The sequence below is a fragment of the Nomascus leucogenys genome, chromosome 5, assembly GCF_006542625.1.
Source record: "Nomascus leucogenys isolate Asia chromosome 5, Asia_NLE_v1, whole genome shotgun sequence".
Lineage (NCBI taxonomy): Eukaryota > Metazoa > Chordata > Mammalia > Primates > Hylobatidae > Nomascus > Nomascus leucogenys.
In genome coordinates, this window is record NC_044385.1 from 46,367,122 (window position 1) to 46,388,362 (window position 21,241).

A 21,241-nucleotide genomic window follows, 5' to 3' on the forward strand; every position below is an offset into this window, starting at 1 on the left:
AGTAGAGACATGGTTTCACCATGTTGGCCAGGCTGGTCTTGAACTCCTGGCCTCAGATGATCTGCCCACCTCGGCCTCCCAAAGTGCTGTGATTACAGGCGTGAACCACCGCACCCAGCCAAAATGTATTTTAGAAGAAAGACATGTTAAACATGCTTAAAGTCCTTCAAGGAATTACCAATACATTTAGTATATAAATCCAAAATACAGTCAACCTACCCAGCATATTCATCTTCATTATTAGTCTTCCTTTACTTTTTTTTCTTTTTTTAGTTCCTCAATCTTACAGAGCTCTCTAACTCAGAGCCTCAGCCTGGAATACTCTTCCTTTCATTTTTCACTTGGTTTCTGTTCACTGTTCAAATGTCATCTTAAAAATGTGACTTATTTCATTTTATAAAGGCCTTCTCAAGGTTTAACTAAAATATATGTACTCAGAAAGAAATCAATGGAAGAATCCAAAAACAATTTCCTTAAACTTACGAACTTAACACTACTCCATGGTGTTACATACTTTCTTTTTTGTTCCTATTTATAGTCTCAACTGCCCATCAAAAGAGGATGTAAAGTTTATTGGAATATCCTATTTTACCAGGTACTCCTATATTTTTGTAGGCAAATTCAGAGGCAAGCTCCAGAGAAGCATATACTTGCTGTGTATTATAAAATAAGAGAGAAATCAAACTCTAGAACAGAGATTTGCATGGGAGAGGAGGGGAAAAAAGGAAAGCCACCTCTTCCTGTAAAATGCAGCTCAAAAGAAGCTGAAGAAATCTGAAGAAAAATGTCTAATGGGAATTTGAAATTAATTGTATGTGATTTTAGTCCCATCTTTTGGTTGCTCAGGAAGTCTTGAGTGAAATATATATATTTTTCACAAATGTTTTGTTGTGAGTGTATGGAAACTCTTAAGACATTAAGAGCTCTGCATTTAATTTAAAACATGAGAGGAACATAGAGATGGAACACTAGGATGATAATCAAAACTGGGTGGCTCATGCATGTAATCCTAGCATTTTGGGAGGCCTAGGTGGGTGGATCACCTGAGGTCAGGAGTTCGAGATCAGTCTGGCTAACATGGTGACACCCCGTCTCTATTAAAAATACAAAAAATTAGCCAGGTGTAGTTGGGGGGCGCCTGTAATCCCAGCTACTTGGGAGGCTGAGGCAGGAGAATTGCTTGCACCCAGGAGGTAGAGGTTGCAAGCCAAGATGGCACCACTGCACTCCAGCCTGGGCAACAGGAGTGAGGAGTGAAACTTGTCTCAAAAAAAAAAAAAAAAAAAAAAGAGAAAGAAAGAAACTGGAAGACTGGAGACAACTGATATCTAAGATACACATGTGCAATTTAAATGGAAAGGGAATATATATGATAGAAAAAAGGAACTATATAATAGTATACTCTACCTTGTAAACTGCCCTAACATACTAGGATTTATTGTATTCTGATAAAGGCTATAGGAAGATATAAATTCTGATCCAAGTGATCCTTCTTGTGATGTCAAGAGTTTATTTGGCTTTGCTGTACCAGTAAGTGGATCTGGATGGTAAAGAGGTCGAGGAGTAACATCAGTTCCATTTATGTCAAACACCTGTTAAAAATGGTTATTTAAAATGAAATAACTAAAAAAGACAGGGCTTCTAAATAACAGCTGCTAGAAAATATAAACAAATATGGTAGAAAAAAGATAAGTATAATGTTCCTATAATAGGATAAACATGAAAAATTGGATGCTTTAAAATGTCATGCTTAGAAAGTTTCTTAATTATGCAAAAACTTTCTTAAAATATTATTTGTGCTTTATCTATACGTAATTAATATATATTAACTTTAGGAAAATCAGAAAAGTGGAAAGATAATTCATCCAGATTGTTAATATTTTGGTGCATGTAAATTGTATGTACACGTTTTAAAGAAAACTCACTATTTTTCACTTAACATTTCATTAATAGGCATTTCCCAAGTTATTATATGCTTTTGGTTTACAGTTCTGCACCACAAAATGATTCAGTCAACAATGGACCACATATATGACAGTGGTACCATAACATTATAACAGAACTGAAAAGTTCCTATCACCCAGTGACATCACAGTCATCATAATGTCATAGCACAACACATTACTCACGAATTTGTGGTGATGCTCGTATAAACAAACCTACTGCACTGCCAATCATATAAAAGTATAGCAATACTATTATGCACAGTACATAATATTTGATAATAATAATAAATTATGCTTCTGGTTTATGTGCTTACGAAACTATACTTTTTATTATTTTAGAGTGTACTCCTTTTATTTTTTTGAGAAATAAAAGGAGGACAGCCTAGCGCAGGGCCTTCAGTGGGTACTCTAGAAGACGATATTGTTATAAGAGATGACAGCTCCATGCATATTACTGTCCCCAAAAAACCTTCCAGTGGGACAAAATGTGGAGGCAGAAAACAGAGATATTGATACAGTTGAACTGTTTTTGTATATTTATTCCCATTTTGATTTCCGTTTGGAGGGGGAGAATTTCCTATTCAAGTCCTTTGCACACTTTTTATTGAGACTTTTTTATTATTGGTAATGTATGAGTCCTTTCAGTTGTATAAGCTGCAAATGTCTTCTTTCACTTTGTGGCTTTATTTTCTTTATGGTATATTTGATGAATATGAGTTATTTTTAATGTAGTCAATTGTATCATGTTTTCCATATGGATTGTGCTTTAGACGTCTCCTTAAAAAAGATTCCCAGCCCTGAAGTCCTATATGTTGCTTTTCATATTTAAGTCTATAATATACCCAGAAGTAATTTTATACATAGGATAAGAAAGCCAATATATTTTTGTTTCATAAGAACATCCAATTGTCTCAACAAGAGTTTTTGAAAATCCTGTCCTTTCCCCATTACTCTGCAGTTCACATTTATTATAAAATAAGTGTTTATATGTGCTCAGGTCATTTGAAGGCTAATTTGCTAATATTATATGTTTTATTAAGCCTGGTATCGAGGAAATCAAGTGCTTCTACTGAGTTTTTATGCAAGTGTCTTGGCTATTTTTAGCCTTTAGCATTTCCATATAAATTTTAGAATTATCTTGAAAAGTTTCTGGAAAAAATAACTTTAAAACTTGAGATTTTGATTAAAATTGCAAAGAATCTATAAATCAAAATTTAGGATAATTGATCTTAAAATATTGACTTTTTCTATGCACAAATATGTCTATGTCTCCTTTTGTTTTGGTCCTCTTTAATGTCTTCCAACAAACTTTTATAGTTTTAAAAATATTGGTATATGCATCTTTTGTTATATTTTTCCATAAGTGCTTGATAAATGTTAGTGCTATTATAAATTGTATCATTTTAAAATGTCTAATTTTTGGATGGGCACAGTGGCTCAATGCCTGTAATCCCAGTGCTCTGGGAGGTCAAGGCAGAAGGACTGCTTGAGGCTAGGAGTTTGAGACCAGCCTGGACAACACAGCAGAATCTCGTCTTTACCAAAAAACTGAGAAAATTAGCTGGGAATGGTGGCACACACCTGTAGCCCACGCCACATGGGAGGCTAAGGCAAGAGGACTGCTTAAGCCCAGGAGTCTGAGGATATAGTGAGCTATGATTGTGCCACTGCACTTTCAGTCTGCATGATCAGAGCAAGACTCATCTCTAAAACAATTTTTTTCAAATAAAAAAATTTAATTTTTGAACTATTTGTTGCTCATAAATATTCAGTCCACAAATATTCAACATTTTCTTTCTTCCTTTCCAATTCTTATACATTCCATTTCTTTTTCTTACCAATTTGAACTGATTTATGTTGAATAAAAGGGGGCTCTTTTTTGAAATGCTTCACCATTTGTCATGATCACTACTGTAGGATTTTATAGATAGCCTAAATGTTTAAAGTTCCTTGTAATTCCCAGTTTCATAAGAATTTTTAAAATCATGAATATTAAATGTTATCAGATACTTTCTGTCTATATTGAAATGATCATACGCTTTTTTACCACATTATGCTGTTAATGTGGTAAATTACACTAAGGGTTTTTAAATGTTAAACCAATCTTGATTTCTTGGCACAGACCAAGCTTCTTTATGATGTATTAGGCATTTGTTGTTGTTGTTGTTACTGAACTTTATTGGATAATATTTTATTGAGGATTTCTCTATGTTTGCAAGTGAAATTGGCATATAATATTTGTTTCTCTTACTGTATTCAGGTTTTAATATCAAGGTAATGCTAGCCTCATAAAACGAGTTTTGGAGTATACCCACTTTTAGTGTTCTGTTTTCATCTATGTATGTTTGACACATACCACAGTTGAAGTCATCTGAATCTGGAATTATCTTTGAAGGAAGGTTTTTAAATCACTCATATAAATTTCTTTAATAGCTTGCAGTTTTCAATTTTTGTTTGTCTGCTTTGGTAAAGTGTAATTTTTTAAAAGTTTTTTTACATTTTTTTTACATTTTTTACATTTTACCTAAATTTTCAAAATTCAAAATTGGAATACAATAACATAACATGCATTAATTTCTTTTTTAAATTGCTTTTAACATGTACAATTCAATAGTTTTTAATATATTCACATATATGTGCACCAAAATTAATTTTGGAATCTTTTTACACTTCAAGAAGAGACTCTGTATCCGTTATGATCCCTGCTATGGTTTAACTGTGTGCACCAAAAGTTCATGTGTTGGAAATGTGGTCCCAATGCAGCAGTGTTGAGAGCTTTGACTTTGGGAGGTGACTGTGTAATGAAAGCTTGTCCTCACAAATGGATTAATCCATTCATGAACTAATGGATAAATGGGTTATCAAGGGAGCGGTTTAGTTATCACAAGAGAAGTCTGTTATAAAGGCCAGTTTCCCTACCTTTCATAAAGTCCCCTCACCATGCGACACCCTGCACCACCTCAGCTCTCTGCAGAGTCCCCACTAGCAACAAGGCCCTAACCAGATGTGGTTCCTTGGACATCTAGCCTCCAGAACTATAAGAAATAATATTATTTTGTTTATTAATTACCCAGTATCAGGTATTCATTTACAGAAAGAGAAAACACACTGAAAAATTAATACCAAGAAGTGGGACTAATAACACACACCTGAAAATGTAGAAGTGGCTTTGGAACTGAGTAATGGATAGAGGCTGGAAGAACTTGGAGAAGCAGTCTAGAAAAAGGCTGCATTGCCATAAACAGCACTAAGGGTGATTCTGGTGAGGGCTCAGAAGAGCAGACTAGAGAAAGTCTGAATCTTTTTAATTGCTTAAGTGGTTGTGAACAGAATACTGGTAGAATTAGGAATAGTAAAGACTTCTGATGAGGTCTCAGACAGAAATGAGAAATTCTTATTAGAAACCGGAATAAAGACTGTCTTTGTTATAAAGTAGTGAAGAAATTGGCAGAATTTATGGAAGGCAAAATTTAAGAGTGACAAACTAGGATACCTGGCAAAATAAATATTAATATCTAAGCAAAGTGTTCAAGATGCCGCATGGTTGCTTTTGCTTGCTTACAGTGAGATTTGAGAACAAAGGGATGAGATTTAAAAAAACAATTTATAATCAAAAGGGAAGCAAAGCAGAAGGATTTGGAAAAGTCTTAGCCTGGCCATGTAAAGAATGAACCAAGGGTGTGGCCCACAAACCATTTGCTAAGGAGTTTAGTAGAGATGAAGGGATCATTAAGACAGTGGAAGAAGTCTCCAAAGGCATTTCAGAGATCTTCTAGGTGGCTCATCCCAACACAGGCCCAGAGATCTAGGAGGGCAGAATGGTTTCAGGGGACAGGCCCTGGGTGCCCTTCAAGAGCTCACTACCCAGAACTACCTTGGGTCCCCAAATTTTGGCAAGGAGTCAGCCACCCCAGCTGTGGCACAAGTGACCCCCACTGGGGCTATACCCACTACTCCAGAAGATGTGAGTCATAAGCCTTGGCAGCAACCGCATGGCATTAATTCTGCAGGCTTACAGAAAGCAAAAGCTGTGGAGGAATTAAGATCCATCTTAATTCCAATGGATGTATCAGATGGCCTGGGAGTCTATGCAGAGATTTATCACAGGGGCAAAACCACTGCAGAAGGCCCCTAAAGGGTAATGCCTAGTGGAGACATGGGAGCAGGATTGCCACAGGACCCCAGAACTACAGAGCTATCAGCCTGCAGAGCCAGCCTGGGAGAGCTATAGTGTAGAATGACCCCAGAAAAGTCACAGGGTCAGGGATGCCCAAGGACTTGGGGGCCCAATCCCTGCACCAGTGTGTCCAGAAGGCAGTACATGGAGTCAAAAGATATTATTCTCCAGCTTTAAGGTTTAATGTTTGCTCTGCCAAGTTCAGACTTTTTTGGGACCTATTATTTCTGGCCTATTCTCCCTTTTAAAATGGGAATGTATACCCCATGTCTGCCCAACCATTGTATCTTGGAAGTAAATAGCTTGTTTTGATTTCACAGGCTCACAGGTAAGACTCTGGGCTTTTGAGTTGATGTTGGAATGAGTTAAGGCGTTGGGGCTATTGGGATGGAATTAATGTGTTTTACATGTGAAAAGGATGTGAATTTGGGGGCCAAAGGCAGAAAGTTATGGTTTAAATGTGTCTCTAAAAGTTATGTTAGAAACTTGGTCCCTAATGCAATAGTATTGAGAGGTGGGACTTTTGGGAGGTGACTGGGTCAAGAGGGCTCTGCCCTCATAAATAAAAGTAGGTTATCAAGGGAGTGGATTAATTATCATGAGAGGGGTCTGTTATAAAAGCCAGTTTCTCCATCTCTTGTGAGCACTCCTCACCATGTAATATCCTGCTCTACCCCAGGACCCTGCACAGAGTCCCCCACTAGCAAGGAGATCCTCACCAGATGTGCCCACTTGACCCTGGACTTCTCAGCCTTGAGAAATGTCAGAAATACATTGCTTTATAAATTACCCAGTCTTGAGCATTCAGTTATATAATAACAACAGAAAACATATTAAGATAGTCCCCTAACATCTCTGCTCCCAGCCCTAGGCCACCACTAGCATCTTCATGTCTCTATAGACTTCCCTATTCAGGAGTTTGATAGTGAATGGAACCATATACTGTGCAGTATTTTGTGACTGGCTTGTCTCACTTAGCATATTTTCAAGATTCATGCATCAGTGCTTCATTCCTTTTTATGGTTGAATAATATTCTATTGTATGGCTATACAAAATTTTCTTTACCCACTTTTCCATTGATGGGCATCTGAGTTGTTTCCACCTTTTGTCTATTATGAATAATGCTACTAGAAACATTTGTGTATACCTCTGTGTATGGAAATATATTTTATTTCTCTTGGGTATATACACCTAGGAGTAGGATTGCTGGTTCATATGGTAACACTGCTTAACCTCTTGGGGAACTTCCAAACTATTTTACAAAGTGGCCAGTTTATATTCCCACAAGCAGCGTATGAGGGTTCTCCTTTCTTTACTTCTAACATTTGTTATGTGACTCTTTGATTCTAGCCATCTTGGTGGGTATAAAGTGAATATTTCATTGTGGGCTTGATTTCAATTTCTCTGATGACTAACAATGTCCACCATATTTTCAAAAGCTTTTTGATCATTTGTATATATTTTCTTGAGAAATGAGCATTCAGATTGTATGATCAATAATTATTTGTCTTTATTAATGAATTATAAGAGTTCTTTATATATGATACAAGCTCTTATCAGATATATGTTTCACAAGTATTTTCTATTTCTGTGGGTTATCTTTTCACTCTGTATATGTTTTTGATGCAAACATTTAAAAATTTTCATAAGGTCAAATTTGTCTACTTTTTATTTTGTTATGTATGCTTTTAGTGTCACATATAAGTATCCTATGCCAAATCCAAGGTCTTACCCCTATGTTTTCTTCTAAGAGTGTTACAGTTTTAGCTCTTAAATCTGTCTTTAATAAATTCTGAATTAGTTTGAAAATATGAGGTAAGGGTCTAAGTTCATTCTTTTCCAGGTGGCAATCCAGTTATCCTGGCACAATTTGTTCAACAGAATATCCTTTCCCCATTGAATGATCTCGGCACTCATAAAAAATCAGTTGACTTTAGGTAAATGGGTTTATTTCTGAACTCTCAATTGTATCCCATTGATCTACATGTCTATCTTTGTGCCAATAACACATTATTTTGATTACTATTGCTTTGTAATTTTTGAAACAGCGAAGTGTGAATCGTCCTACTTTGCTCTTCTTCAGGATGATTTTGGCTCTTCTGGGTCACCTGTGATTCCATATGAATTTTATTTTATTTTATTTTTATTTTTTTGAGACAGAGTTTTGCTCTTGTTGCCCAGGCTGGAGTGCAATGGTGTGATCTTGGCTCACGGCAACTTCTGCCTCCCAAGTTTAAGTGATTCTACTGCCTCTGCCTCCCAAGTTCAAGTGATTCTCCTGCCTCCGCCTCCGAGTAGCTGGGATTACAGGCATGCACCACCACACCCGGCTAACTTTCTATTTTTAGTAGAGACGGGGTTTTACCATGTTTTTCAGGCTGGTCTCGAACTCCTGGTCTCAGGTGATCCACCTACCTTGGCCTCCCAAAGTGCTGGGATTACACGCGTGAGCCACCGCGCCTGGCTCCATATGAACTTTAGAATCAGTTGTCAGTTTGTAGAAAGAAGTCAGCTGGAATTCTGATAACAATTGTGTTAAGTTTACAGATCAGTTTGGGGAGTATAATGATCTTAACAATAGTAGGTCTTTTGATCATGACCATGGGATACTTTCCCATTTAATTAGATCTTATTTAATTTCTTTCAATAATGTTTTATAGTTTTCAGAGCATACATTTTGCACTTCTTTTATTACATTTATTCCTAAGTATTTTACTGTTTTTGATGTTATTGTGAAATAAATCATTCTTAATTTTCAAATGGTTCTATGCACGTATCTAGAAATATAGTTTATCTGCATATTGATCACGTATCCGGCAACCTTACAAAACTCATTTGCAAGTCCTAATAGTTTTTTAGTGAATTCCTTAGGAGTCTGTATATATAACATCATGTCATCTGCAAATAGAGACGTTTTTACCTCTTACTTTCCAATCTGGATGCCTTTTATTTCTTTTTCTTGTCTAATTTCCATGGCTAGAACCTCCACGATAATGTTGAATAGCAATGCAAGGACTTGTCTTGTTCCTGATCATAAGGAGATTAAGTGCGATTAAGTATAATGTTAGCTGTGGGGTTTTTGTAAATCCTTTATCAGGTTGAGGAAATTCCCTTCTATTCCTAGTTTGTTGCGCGTTTATGTCATGAAAAGATGCTGGATTTTTTTAAATACTTTTTCTGTCAATTTTGTTGATCTTTTTAAAGAACCAGCTTTCGTTTTCATTAATTTTCTCTATTGTTTTTCTATTCAATATTTCATTAATTTCCACACTAATATTTTTTATTTCCTTCCTTCTGCTTATTTCATGTTATTTTGTGTTATTCACTCTTTTTTCTAGTTTCTTCAGTTGGAAGCGTAAGTTATTTGAGATCTTTCTTCTTTCTAATACAAATGTATATCTACAAATTTCCCTCTAAGCAGTGCTTTAGCTGTATCCCATAAGCTTTGGTATGTCATGTCTTGATTATCTATCATCTCAGAATATTTTCTGATTTTCCTTTTAATTTCTTCTTTAACTTACTGATTATTTACCTATCACCATCACAATAGTATATTATTTCTATTAGTGAATATTTTTCTAATGTAGATTTTAATTTCATCAATGATTTTTCATTATATTTTAAGGTTGAATATTTCATTGTGTGTATATACCACATTTTGTGTATCCAGTCATTTGCTGATGAGGACTTTAGTTGCTTTCACCTTTTAGCTATTGTGCATAATGCTGATATGAAGATGGTTGTACAAATATCTGTTTGAAACTCTGCTTTGAAGTCTTTTGATATATACTGTTTCCTGAATCATATAGTAATTCTACTTTTAAGGTTTGGAGGAACCACAATACTGTTTTTCTTTCCTTTTTTCTTTTGAGAAAGGATATAGCTCTGTCATTCAGGCTAGAGTGCAGTGGCACAATCATAGCTCACTGTAGCCTTGAAATTCTGGGCTCAAGTGATTCTCCTGAGCATCTAGGCATCTAGGACTACAGGCTTTTGCCACCACACCTGGCTAATTTATTTTTTCATTTTCTTATAGAGATGGAGTCTTGCTATGTTGTTCAGGCTGGTCTCAAACTCCTTACCTCAAGCAATCCTCCTTCCTCAGCCTCCCAAAGTGCTGAGCCTGGCATCAAGCAATCTTCCTGCCTCAGCTTCTCAAAGTGCTGAGATTACAGGTGTGAGCCACCATGCCTGGCCCTACAATACCATTTTTCACAGTGGCCACACCATTTCACAATCCACTAACAGTAGGCAAGGGTTTCAATTTCTCCATGTCTTACCAACACTTATTTTGTTTTGTTTTTTTTTAATAGTAGCCGTCATAATGGGTATGAAGTGGTGTCTTACTGTGATTTTGATTTGCATTTCCCTAATGTTTAGCGATGTTGAGTATCTTTTCCTGTGTTTGTTGGTTATTTGTACATCTTCTTTGTAAAAATATCTAAAGTTCTTTGCCCATTGTTTTAATTGGGCTGTTTTCTTTGTTGTTAATTTGTAGTTATTTATATATTCTGGTTATTAGCATCTTATCAAATATATAATTTGCAAATATTTTGTACCATCCTATGGGTTGTTTTTTCACTGTTAATGTCTTTTGATAGACAGACATTTCTAATTTTAATGTAGTCCAATATATATATTTTTTCTTTAGCTGCATACGCTTTTGTTGTCATATGCAAGAAATTGTTGTCAAATAATTTCTTTTCCCCGTTTTCCTCTAGGAGTTTTATAGAGTTAGCTCTTATTTGGGGTCTTTGATCCATTCTGAATTTATTTTTGCAGATAGCGTAAGGTAAGGATCCAACTTTATTCTTTTCCATGTGGATATCCAGTTCTCCCAAGAAGATTTGTTGACAAAACTGTCTTTTCTCCATTGCGTAATCTTGGCTTCTTTGTCAAAACCATTTGACCATATATGTGAAATTTTATTTCTGGGCCATTCCATTCCATTGGTCTATACTGTATGTTTGTCTTTATTCCACTACCACCCTGTTTGGATTACTATAGATGTGTAATAAGTTTTAAAATCAGAAAGTATGAGACTTCCAACTTTGTTCTTCTTATTCAAGATTGTTTGGGCTATTTGCATTTCTTGATATTTCATACACATTTTAGGATAGGTTTTTCTATTTCTGAAAAAATACCACTGGGATTTTGGTAGGGAATGTATTCAATCTGTAAGTCACTTTAGGTAGTATTGACATCCTAACACTATTACGCCTTCCAATCTATGAACAAGAAATGTCTTCTGTTTACTGGTGTATTCTTTCCTTTCTTTTGTGTTTCGTAGTTTTCAGTATACAAATCTTTGGCCTCTTTGGTTATGTTTATCCCTAAGTATTTTATTATTTTTGATGCTATTGTAAATGCAATCTTTTTCTTAATTTCCTTTTTGGAAATTCATTGTTAGAAATGCAACTAATTTGTGTTGTTGATTTTCTATCTTGCAACTTTGCAGAATTCATTTTTTAGTTGTGTGTGTGTGTATGTGTAATTTTTACAGTTTTCTGCATATAAGATCACATCAGAGAGAACTTTACTTCTTCCTTTCCAATTTGGGTGCCTTTTATTTATTTTGAGATAGAGTCTCGTTCTGTTCCTCAGGCTGGAGTACAATGGCGCTCTCTCTGCTCTCTGCAACCCTCTGCCTGCCAGGTTCAAGTGATTCTCCTGCCTCAGCCTCCCGAGTAGCTGGGATTACAGGCACCTGCCATGATGGCTGGCTAATTTTTTTGTACTTTTAGTAGAGATGGGGTTTTGCCATGTTGGCCAGGCTGGTCTCGAACTCCTGACCTCAAGTGATCCGCCCGCCTTGGCCTCCCAAAGAGCTGGGATTAAAGGCATGAGCCACCATGCCCAGCTGGATGCCTTTTATTTCTTTTCCTTGCTCAATTGCCCTGGCTAGGACTGCCACTACTATGTTGAAGAGAAGTGGTAAAAGCAGGCATCCTTCTTTTGTTCTTCGACCTTAGGAGAGATGCTTTCAGTCTTTTACCATTGGAGAAAATATATATATATAATAAATATTTTCATCATTGGAGAAAACAATTTTTTATATATATATAAATAAATGAAATATACTTTATTTGTGTGTGTATGCATATATATTTAAATGCATGTATTCATATATATGTATATGTGTATATACACACACATAAATAAGTGAGATACATATGTGCAAATATATAGTATTTATTTAACAAAATGAGAGTTGTTTTAGTTTTCCGCCATTATATATAAAGGTGCTATGAACATTCATGTAGTAGTGTTTATATAAACATATACTTTCTTTTCTCTTGGTAAATACCTAGACATGGAATAGCTGGATGATATAGTAGGTATATGTTAACATTTAATAAGTTGACAAATAATTGTTTTCTATTTTCCATGTCTACCAGCCATGTGAGAGTTTTAGTTCCTCCACATACTTGTCAATACTTGATATGACCGGTCTTTTAATTTTAGCCATTCTAATAGGTACTTAGAAGTGCTGTATGGTTTTTAATTAATACTGATCATCTTTTCATGTGCTCCCATGCTATCTGTTTATCTACTCTGGTGAAGTGTTAGCTCAAACATTTTGCTAATTTTTAAAAATTGGGTTGCCTTAATATTGCTTCGAAGGTTGTTTATACATTTTAGTTATAAGTACTTTATCAAAATATGCTTTGTAAATAATTTTCCCCAGTGTGTCACATTTCTTTGCATTCTGTTATCAATGTCTTTCAAAGAGAAAAAGTTTTAATTTTGATGAAGTCCAATTTATGAATTTTATCTTTTATGGACTCTGCTTTTAATGTCCCATCTAAACAAATGCTGAACCCATTCAAAATTATATATTATATGCTTTTCTGTATATATATAATCATTTGATTAAAAGTTTAAAAGAGTCAATTCTTAATTATAAATCTTCTAATAAGGCAAAATAACTGACTTTATGACAAATAATTTTGTTATATTTTCAAGACTATATTGCTGACAACAGTGAAAGATAGTTGTAATGTATATAATTAATACCATAAGCAAATAGTTCTTAAGGTCATGAATAGATTTTTCTCATTCTACTCTAATATTCTGCTTATCAATAACTACTTATAGGAGCCAAGTGTCAATATTATGTTGTATGGAATAATATGTGGTAAAAATTAACAAAATCAGTATTTCATAATTACGAGTGATTATCGGAAAGCAGCATATTTTCTATCTTTAACATTTCAATTGAGTTTTTCATAGTGCCATTTTCAAACAAACTCAGAATTCTAAGAATATTACCTGTGTTGTCTTTATACTGGGATTTGTTTTTTCTACAGTTTTCAGTTCAGGTGGAGTAAGCATGGTTTTGGACACAGCCATTCTGCTTTGATTTGCACCAGTATATCCTTTCACTGAAGTTGCTTTCATTGTAGCAAAAAAGCTAATAGACTTCTTTGGTTGTGTGGCATTGTTCCTATATAAGGAAAATAAAATATAATGCAAAGGATTCAAGATTGAAAAGAAAAATCAACCAACAACAAAAAAGTAGATTTCCTTTAAAAACATGTGAACAATCTAAACATATAACAAGAAATAATGATAGCTACTTGAAATCTTATTATGTATAAACATAGTTCTAAAGAGTTGGCATATATTACATCACTTTCTCCTCATAATTCCAAGAGGTTGCTATTAATATTATTTTATATAAAGTCACAGAGGCTTTAAGGGGAAACATTCCTACAGTGGTTGAGATTTGAACCCAGGTGGTCAGATCCTAAGTCCATGCTGACCTCTCTGGGTCTTAGTTTCTTTGTCTGCAAAATGAGGATAATAATAGTACTTAACTCACAGGTTATTATGAGGATTAAATAAATTAATTTTTGTATTATGGTTAGTAAGTCCCTGGCACATAGTAAGCACACATGAGTGTGTAGTGCAGTTAAATAGGCAGATTTAAACATGATTAATAAAGCCTGAGAAAGAATAGCGTGTTCCTTCCTGAATTGTATACTTTTTTTTTTTTTTTTGAGACAGAGTCTCGTTCTGTCACCCTGGCTGGAGTGCAGTGGTGTGATCTCGGCTCACTGCAACCTCTGCCTCCTGGGTTCAAGCGATTCTTCTGCCTCAGCCTCCCAAGTAGCTGGGACTACAGGCGTGCACCACCATGCCTGGCTAATTTTTGTATTTTTAGTAGAGACGGGGTTTCACCATGTTGGCCAGTCTGGTTTCAAACTCCTGGCCTCGTGATCATCCCACCTCAGCCTCCCAAAGTGCTAAGATTACAGGCATGAGCCACCGTGCCCTTTTCAATAAGAAGAGAAGTTACAATCAAAATATTTATATCCATGAAAAAATATTTTTTCACTTTTGGATTTACCCTGTAAATTCCTTAAAACAAGGACTTACTTTATCATTTTATTCCTTCTAGTACTCTGTGATATGGATTTCTATAAAATGGGGATGCTCCTCCCTGAGATTATAAAAATATGCTTCCAAAGAAAACATTTTAAATAATATATTTACTTTTTAAATCATAAAAAATCTGACAAGAATAAAATATTTTTAAATAACGATCAATCCAGTTTTCATATTTTATTTTTCTTCATAGCATTTATCGTTACTTGGCATTTTGTTGTTGTCCACCACTCTACAGAATGTAAGCATGTTTAGGGCAGGAACTTTGTCTTGTTCACTGCTGTATCCCTAGCACCCAGCACAGTGCCTAGTACACCATGGACACTTAATAAATATTTTTAAAATATATGAGTAAATGAATTCCATTTGTGCACTATTTCAAATTTACATTTAAGTATCCTACCCAGGTCTCCTTCTATCTCTAAGGACTTAACCCCCAACATCTCTAAAAAAAAAAACTATCATTCATGTAAAAATTCCTTCAAATTATTTCACCACCTCCTTTAAAGTCTTCTCCCACCTCCTACAAACTCACTTATCTCTTTTTTCCTTTCTCAGTAAAAGAGTTGCCGTTCTTAGCTAAGACTAACCTTTTATGTGAACTCTAAAACCTGTCACTGGTGTTTCAGGGACTCTTCTCCATCCATAATTCCAGGTCTCCTATCTTATAGGCCGGGCGCAGTGGCTCACGCTTGTAATCCTGGCACTTTGGGAGGCCGGGGAGGGTGGATCACGAGGTCAGGAGATCGAGACCATGGTGAAACCCCGTCTCTACTAAAAATACAAAAAATTAGCTGGGCGCAGTGGCGGGTGCCTGTAGTCCCAGCTACTCGGGAGGCTGAGGCAGGAGAATGGCGTGAACCCGGGAGGCAGAGCTTGTAGTGAGCCGAGATTGCGCCACTGCACTCCAGCCTGGGCAACAGAGCAAGACTCCGTCTCAAAAAAAAAAAAAAAAAAAAAAAAAAAAAATTCCTTCCTTTAACTATGTCTTCCTCTACCTATTACTATATTCTCCTTCCTTTCAGTCCAACTTCTTAAAATGTTAGTCAGTAATACTGCCTACTACATGACTTCTCTTTTTGCTCTGTAACTACAATCTAGCTTCACTCTTTCTTCTTCAGCTGACCATTCCTTCTTAAAATTGACTTCTCAGATTCGTTTCTCTCATACCGCAGCCTATTCTTCAACCTCCTTGAGACCTCTAATCACCTGGCCTTTTCATTTCTACCAAATAATCAGAACATTTTAGATTTCTCTTTTCTCTATTAATCTTGAATCCACAATTTATCAACTGAGTCACTCTTTTGCCATTACCTTCAACTCTCTCATTCTTTTCCCCCTTAACATTTTGCCCTACTATCCTCACAAAAGCTGGTCCTCCCATTCCCTTTTCCTTTGAGCTCCCCTTTTACAGATTACGTTTAGGCTCGAATCTTAGTTATCTGATTTCTCACTATATACACTATCCCTGAGTAAATTCCATGGTTTCAATGACTACATGTACTCTACTTCCTTATGGCATTTACCTTTCTCTTCTACCATCCTCTGAAGATTTCATATGTTAAGTCACTGGCTCTATCTCTAATAGCTACTTCTGGCATAATTCTTGAGCATTTCAATATCCATGAAGGTAATCCTTCAAATACCCTGACCTCTTAGCTCCTTGAAATCTTCTCACATAAATGATTTTACCTGCCTTGCTACTTCAGACACTTACTCCCATGGTCATACATGTGGCTTTTGTTTTTAGCAAGGTCAATCAGCATTTCCTATTTTTCCAGCTTATATACCCTCTCAAACTCCAATCCTTCAACAATCCTTCGACCCTATTATGACCTTCAGGCCCTTGATTCTACCATGCTTTATTCTTCTACCATCTTTCTCATGCCATCTCTCCCCTCTTGAGGTTACAGTTAGTTACTTTAATTGATAGTTAATTATTATAATCATTCTTTACTTACATTCTCACCATACCTTTCCCTTCATTTCAGCATACTTGCTGGCAAAACCAAAATCATGGTTATTTCCAATTATCCTCTTACTTTGAGCCTATACCTGTATATTAACAATGTTTATAGTGTCTGTAAATTTGATACTGTAACATCTGACCTACATGCATGGGTCAAACACATGCCCTATTCTGGACAACCTGATGCTATGCCTAAGTTACCTTGTCTTGGCCTCTGGCCTCTCTTCTTGCCCTGCATCCTCTTTCCTAAGAGGAGTCCTCCTCCCAGGCACGCACTTGTCAAATGCAAACTAAGCAATCCAGAATCCACACCATTATGGGGCTTTCACACTCTGTGCCATTATACCTGTCCTAATCACCCCGTGGCCAAATGTCAGACCAAGAGGGGCAGCTCCTGTGCCCCAGAACCTACTGAGATTATTCAAAGTAGCTAATCCTAAAGTTGTCTACGCTGCCTCATTCACTACTTCTGGGTAGTCCCCTGTGGTGTGGTGGGCCTCCTCTTCCTTGGAACTGTGAATAATAAACTATTTTTTCAATGGCAATGACTTCCTGATCTATTAGACTAACTATACCCTAAATTTTGTAATAATACACTATATTTTAACTCAACCTGTGCAGCTAAATGAAACTGGAAGAAAAATACCCAACTATGATGACAGGTCTCACTTTAAATTATGGGTCATTAACTTAATCAGGGTCCTTAATGTGCCAGCAATCTGTATTTTCTTGGTCCATTTTTTACTACACTTTTTAAGGCTATCTTATACCTTCTCTTTCTTCAAATATGAAAACCTCCTCTCACATTTTCACTCTCAGCCGTCTGAATGAGAAAACTGAAGCAATCTGGTAACTTGTACATACTCCCACTGTCACATCTATGCACTTGCCTATATCTGTGCCTATATTCTGTATTTCTTTCTTGTTACTCTGAATGAATTCTCTATTATTGCAGTTTAGGTCACTCCCTCTACATGCATACCAGATTCCATTTCTTTTCTGCCTATTCACGGACATTGCTCTAGCAGTTCTCTCTCTGCATCATAAGTTTTTCTCTCTCTATTGGATTATTACCTTCAGCATGTAAACAAACTGTTATTTCTCCCATCTTAAACAAACAAGAAACTTCTCTTTACTTCACCTGTCTTTTCAGCTATCAGTCATTCATGTTTCCTTTAATTATAGCAACCCCTTGGGAAAAATTTCCTATTTATTGTTTCCACCTCTCTCTCTCTCTACACACACACACACACACACACACACACACACACACACACAGAGTCTCTCTTGAATAGAGTCTGATCAGGTGTTTGCCCTTAACATTCCATCAAAAGGATTATTACCAAGGTCCAATCACCTCCACAATACTAACTCTAATAATGGTCATTTCAATGTTTTCATCTTTCTTGTCTGCAGCATTTGACCCAGCTGTTTATTCTTTTCTCTCTTTTTTTTTAACTTGGATCGTAGGACACTCTCTTTGCTTGGTTTTCCTCCTCCCTTTTCTGTGGCAATCATCCTTGCACTTCTCTTTTCTATTTACATTCATAGTCTGGTTAACTCATCTAATGCCATGATTTAAAAGTAATCTATGCGAAAATTATTCCCAAATATATGTATATCTCTAACTAGACCTCTCCTCTATATATCTGCTTGCCTACTTGACATCACTAACTGAAACTTAGCATGTCCAAAACTAAGTTCCTGACATTAACCTCCACCACCACCACATCACCCTCACCCTATCCAGCAAATCCACTCCTCTTGCACTCTTCCCTATTTTTGTTAAGGGCAACTTTACTCTTCCAGTTGCTTGGGTGAAAAAAAAATTCAAACTACATCTGGAATCCATTCATTTTTCACCACTCTTGTTGCTACCATCCTGGTCCAAACACTATCCTATCTCTCTTGGATTACTGCAATAGCCTTTCGCTTCATCTTCCTACTTAACCTTGATCCCCTGAAGTTTATCCTCCACATAGCAACCACAATGACCTTTTTAAAACACATATAAGGGTTGGGCACAGTGACTTATGCCTGTAATCCCAGTACTTTGGAAGGTTGAGGCAGGAGGATTGCTTGAGGTCGGGAGTTCAAGGTTACAGTGAGCTATGATTATGCCACTGTACTCCAGCCTGGGCAACAGAGCGAGACCCTGTCTCAAACAAATAAAGAACAATAAGATAAAATAAAAGAAAAATAAATAAATAAAATAAAATATGACTACTCGAAATCCTTCATTTACCATCCCATTCACAATAAAAGCCTAAGTCCTTACTATGACTTAAAAAGTCTCACGTGCATACAACTAGGCCTCTGATTTCATCTTTCGTGATCTCTTCCTTGTTTACTCTGCTTCAGCCATAGTGGCATCCTTTATATTCATGCTGGGCACATTTCCATATCAAAGACTTGAATTTATGTTTCCTTTGCCTGAAATGCTCTTTCTCATACAGGTACATACTTAGCATCCTCACTTTCTTTAGGTCTTTAATGAAAAACTATCCTCTCCTCACCTGCCCTAATCACCCCATGGCCAAATGCCAGAACAACAGGGGCAGCCCCTGTGCCTCAGGCCTTCCCTGGCTTCCCTTTCTAAAATGTCAAAATTCTTTCTCAAGTACTTCATATCTTCTTGCCTCATTTTTCTCCTTAGAACTTTTTACTATCTAACATAGTATATCTTTAACTTATTTATCTTGTGAATCAGTTATTGCTTCCCCTTGGAATCTACGTTCCATGAGGGTTGGAACTTTAGGCTCTTTCATTCCCTGTTGTATCCCTAATGCTTACAACAGTACCCAAGTGTGGAAAAAAACATAAACTGTTTTTGCTCTGCTCTCACGCCACAACAATCAATAGAGATTTCTGTGGCCAAATGTGTAGGGTTTCTCCCCACACACCAACTAAACAATCAGTTCTGCAGTGGATACCATCTGGGTGTCCTCCAATTCAATTCCAGCACTATCTACCTGAAGATAGTCTCAGATCCTACAGGCAGAGAGCTCAGTCCCATAAGACTACCTCTGACTTCGAATGGCAGTTGAAAAAATAGGTTGTGGCCTGTTTCTGAATGACCTGCTATAAAACCAGGGTTCCCACAACCCCCTCCTTGGGTTCGGTTAATTTGCTAGAGTGGATCACAGAACTCAGAGAAACATTTACTTTTACTGGTTTATTGTAAAGTATATTAGAATGGATACAGATGAAAAGATGCATACGGCAAGGGAAGAGCCAGTGGCTTACATGCTCTCTCTGGGCACACCACCTTTCAGAAACCTGCATGTGCTCAGCTATCCAGACGCTCTCTGAACCCAGTCCTTTTGGTTTTTATGGAGGTTTTATTAAGTAGGCATGATTGATGAAACTGTTGGCTATTGGTGATCAATTTAACATTCAGCCTCTCTCCCCTCCCTGAAGGTTTGGTTGGTGGGGCTGAAGGTCCCAATCCTATAATCATGCTTTTGTCTTCCAGATGACACCTCCATCCTGAAGCTACCTAGAAGGTACTAGCCATGGTCAACTCATTAGCATACAAAAAGACAACAGTCTGGAGATTCTAAGGACCGTTTGATCAAAGACCAAATAAATATTTATTTTACAATATCACAGTACATAATACAGTGGCTGTTTAATACATTTATTGAAACAATGAATAATCTCCAAATCATTATATCCAACTCAAAATATTGTCTTACTCTTCATACTTGTGAAAGGAAAATATCTTGGACTCCAAAATTACTAAGCTAAGGAAGCAGTCAAGCTGAGAAATGCTCAGGATAAACCTGTCTTCCATTCTATTCAAAGTCATCCCTCTGCTCACTGAGATAGATGCATTTTTTTTTTTTTTTTTTTTTTTTTGAGACGGATTCTCGCTCTGTCGCCCAGGCTGGAGTGCAGTGGCGCAATCTTGGCTCACTGCAAGCTCCGCCTCCTGGGTTCACGCCATTCTCCTGCCTCAGCCTCTCCGAGTAGCTGGGACTACAGGCACCCGCCACCACGCCCGGCTAATTTTTTGTATTTTTAGTAGAGACGGGGTTTCACCGTGGTCTCGATCTCCTGACCTCGTGATCCGCCCGCCTCGGCCTCCCAAAGTGCTGGGGTTTCTCTTCATATCGTATAAATCTTTCGCCTTTTACTAAAGATAGATGCATATTTTTTTCTTTTCTTTGAGACAGAGTCTCACTCTGTGGCCCAGGCTGGAGTGCAGTGGCTCAGTCTTGGCTCACTGCAACCTCTGCCTCCAAGGTTCAAGTGATTCTCCTGCCTCAGTCTCCCAAGTAGCTGGAATTACAGGTGTGTGTCACCACACCCGTCTAATTTTTGTATTTTCAGTAGAGACAGGTTTTTGCCACATTGGTCAGGCTGGTCTCGAACTCCTGACCTCAGGATCTGCCTGCCTGGTCTCCCAAAGTGCTGGGATTACAGGCATAAGCCACCATGCCCAGCTGACAGATGCATTTTCTGATTGCCTCCTTTGGAAAGGCTTATCAGAAACTCAAAAGAATGAAGCTGGGCATGGTGGCTCACACATGTAAACCCAGCACTTTGGGAGCAGATTACTTGAGGTCAGGAGTTTCAGACCAGCCTGGCCAACATGTGGAAACCTCATGTCTAAAAAAAAAAAAAAAAAAAAAAAAAATTAGCTGAGTGTGGTGGCACACACCTGTAATCCCAGCTACTCGGGAGGCTGAGGCCGGAGAATCGCTTGAATCTGGGAGGTAGAGGCTACAGTGAGCCAAGATCACACCACTGCA

At 37.0% G+C, this 21,241-nt stretch overlaps 1 protein-coding gene across 1 annotated transcript in view; it reads right to left on the reverse strand.

The window, feature by feature from the left end:
- WDR78 (WD repeat domain 78) overlaps positions 1-21,241 on the reverse strand; it is a 108,701-nt gene that overhangs the window by 75,116 nt on the left and 12,344 nt on the right. The window contains 2 exon segments of the mRNA XM_030812982.1: positions 1,408-1,592; positions 13,397-13,571. Of these exon segments, the coding sequence (XP_030668842.1) occupies positions 1,408-1,592; positions 13,397-13,571 (360 nt within the window).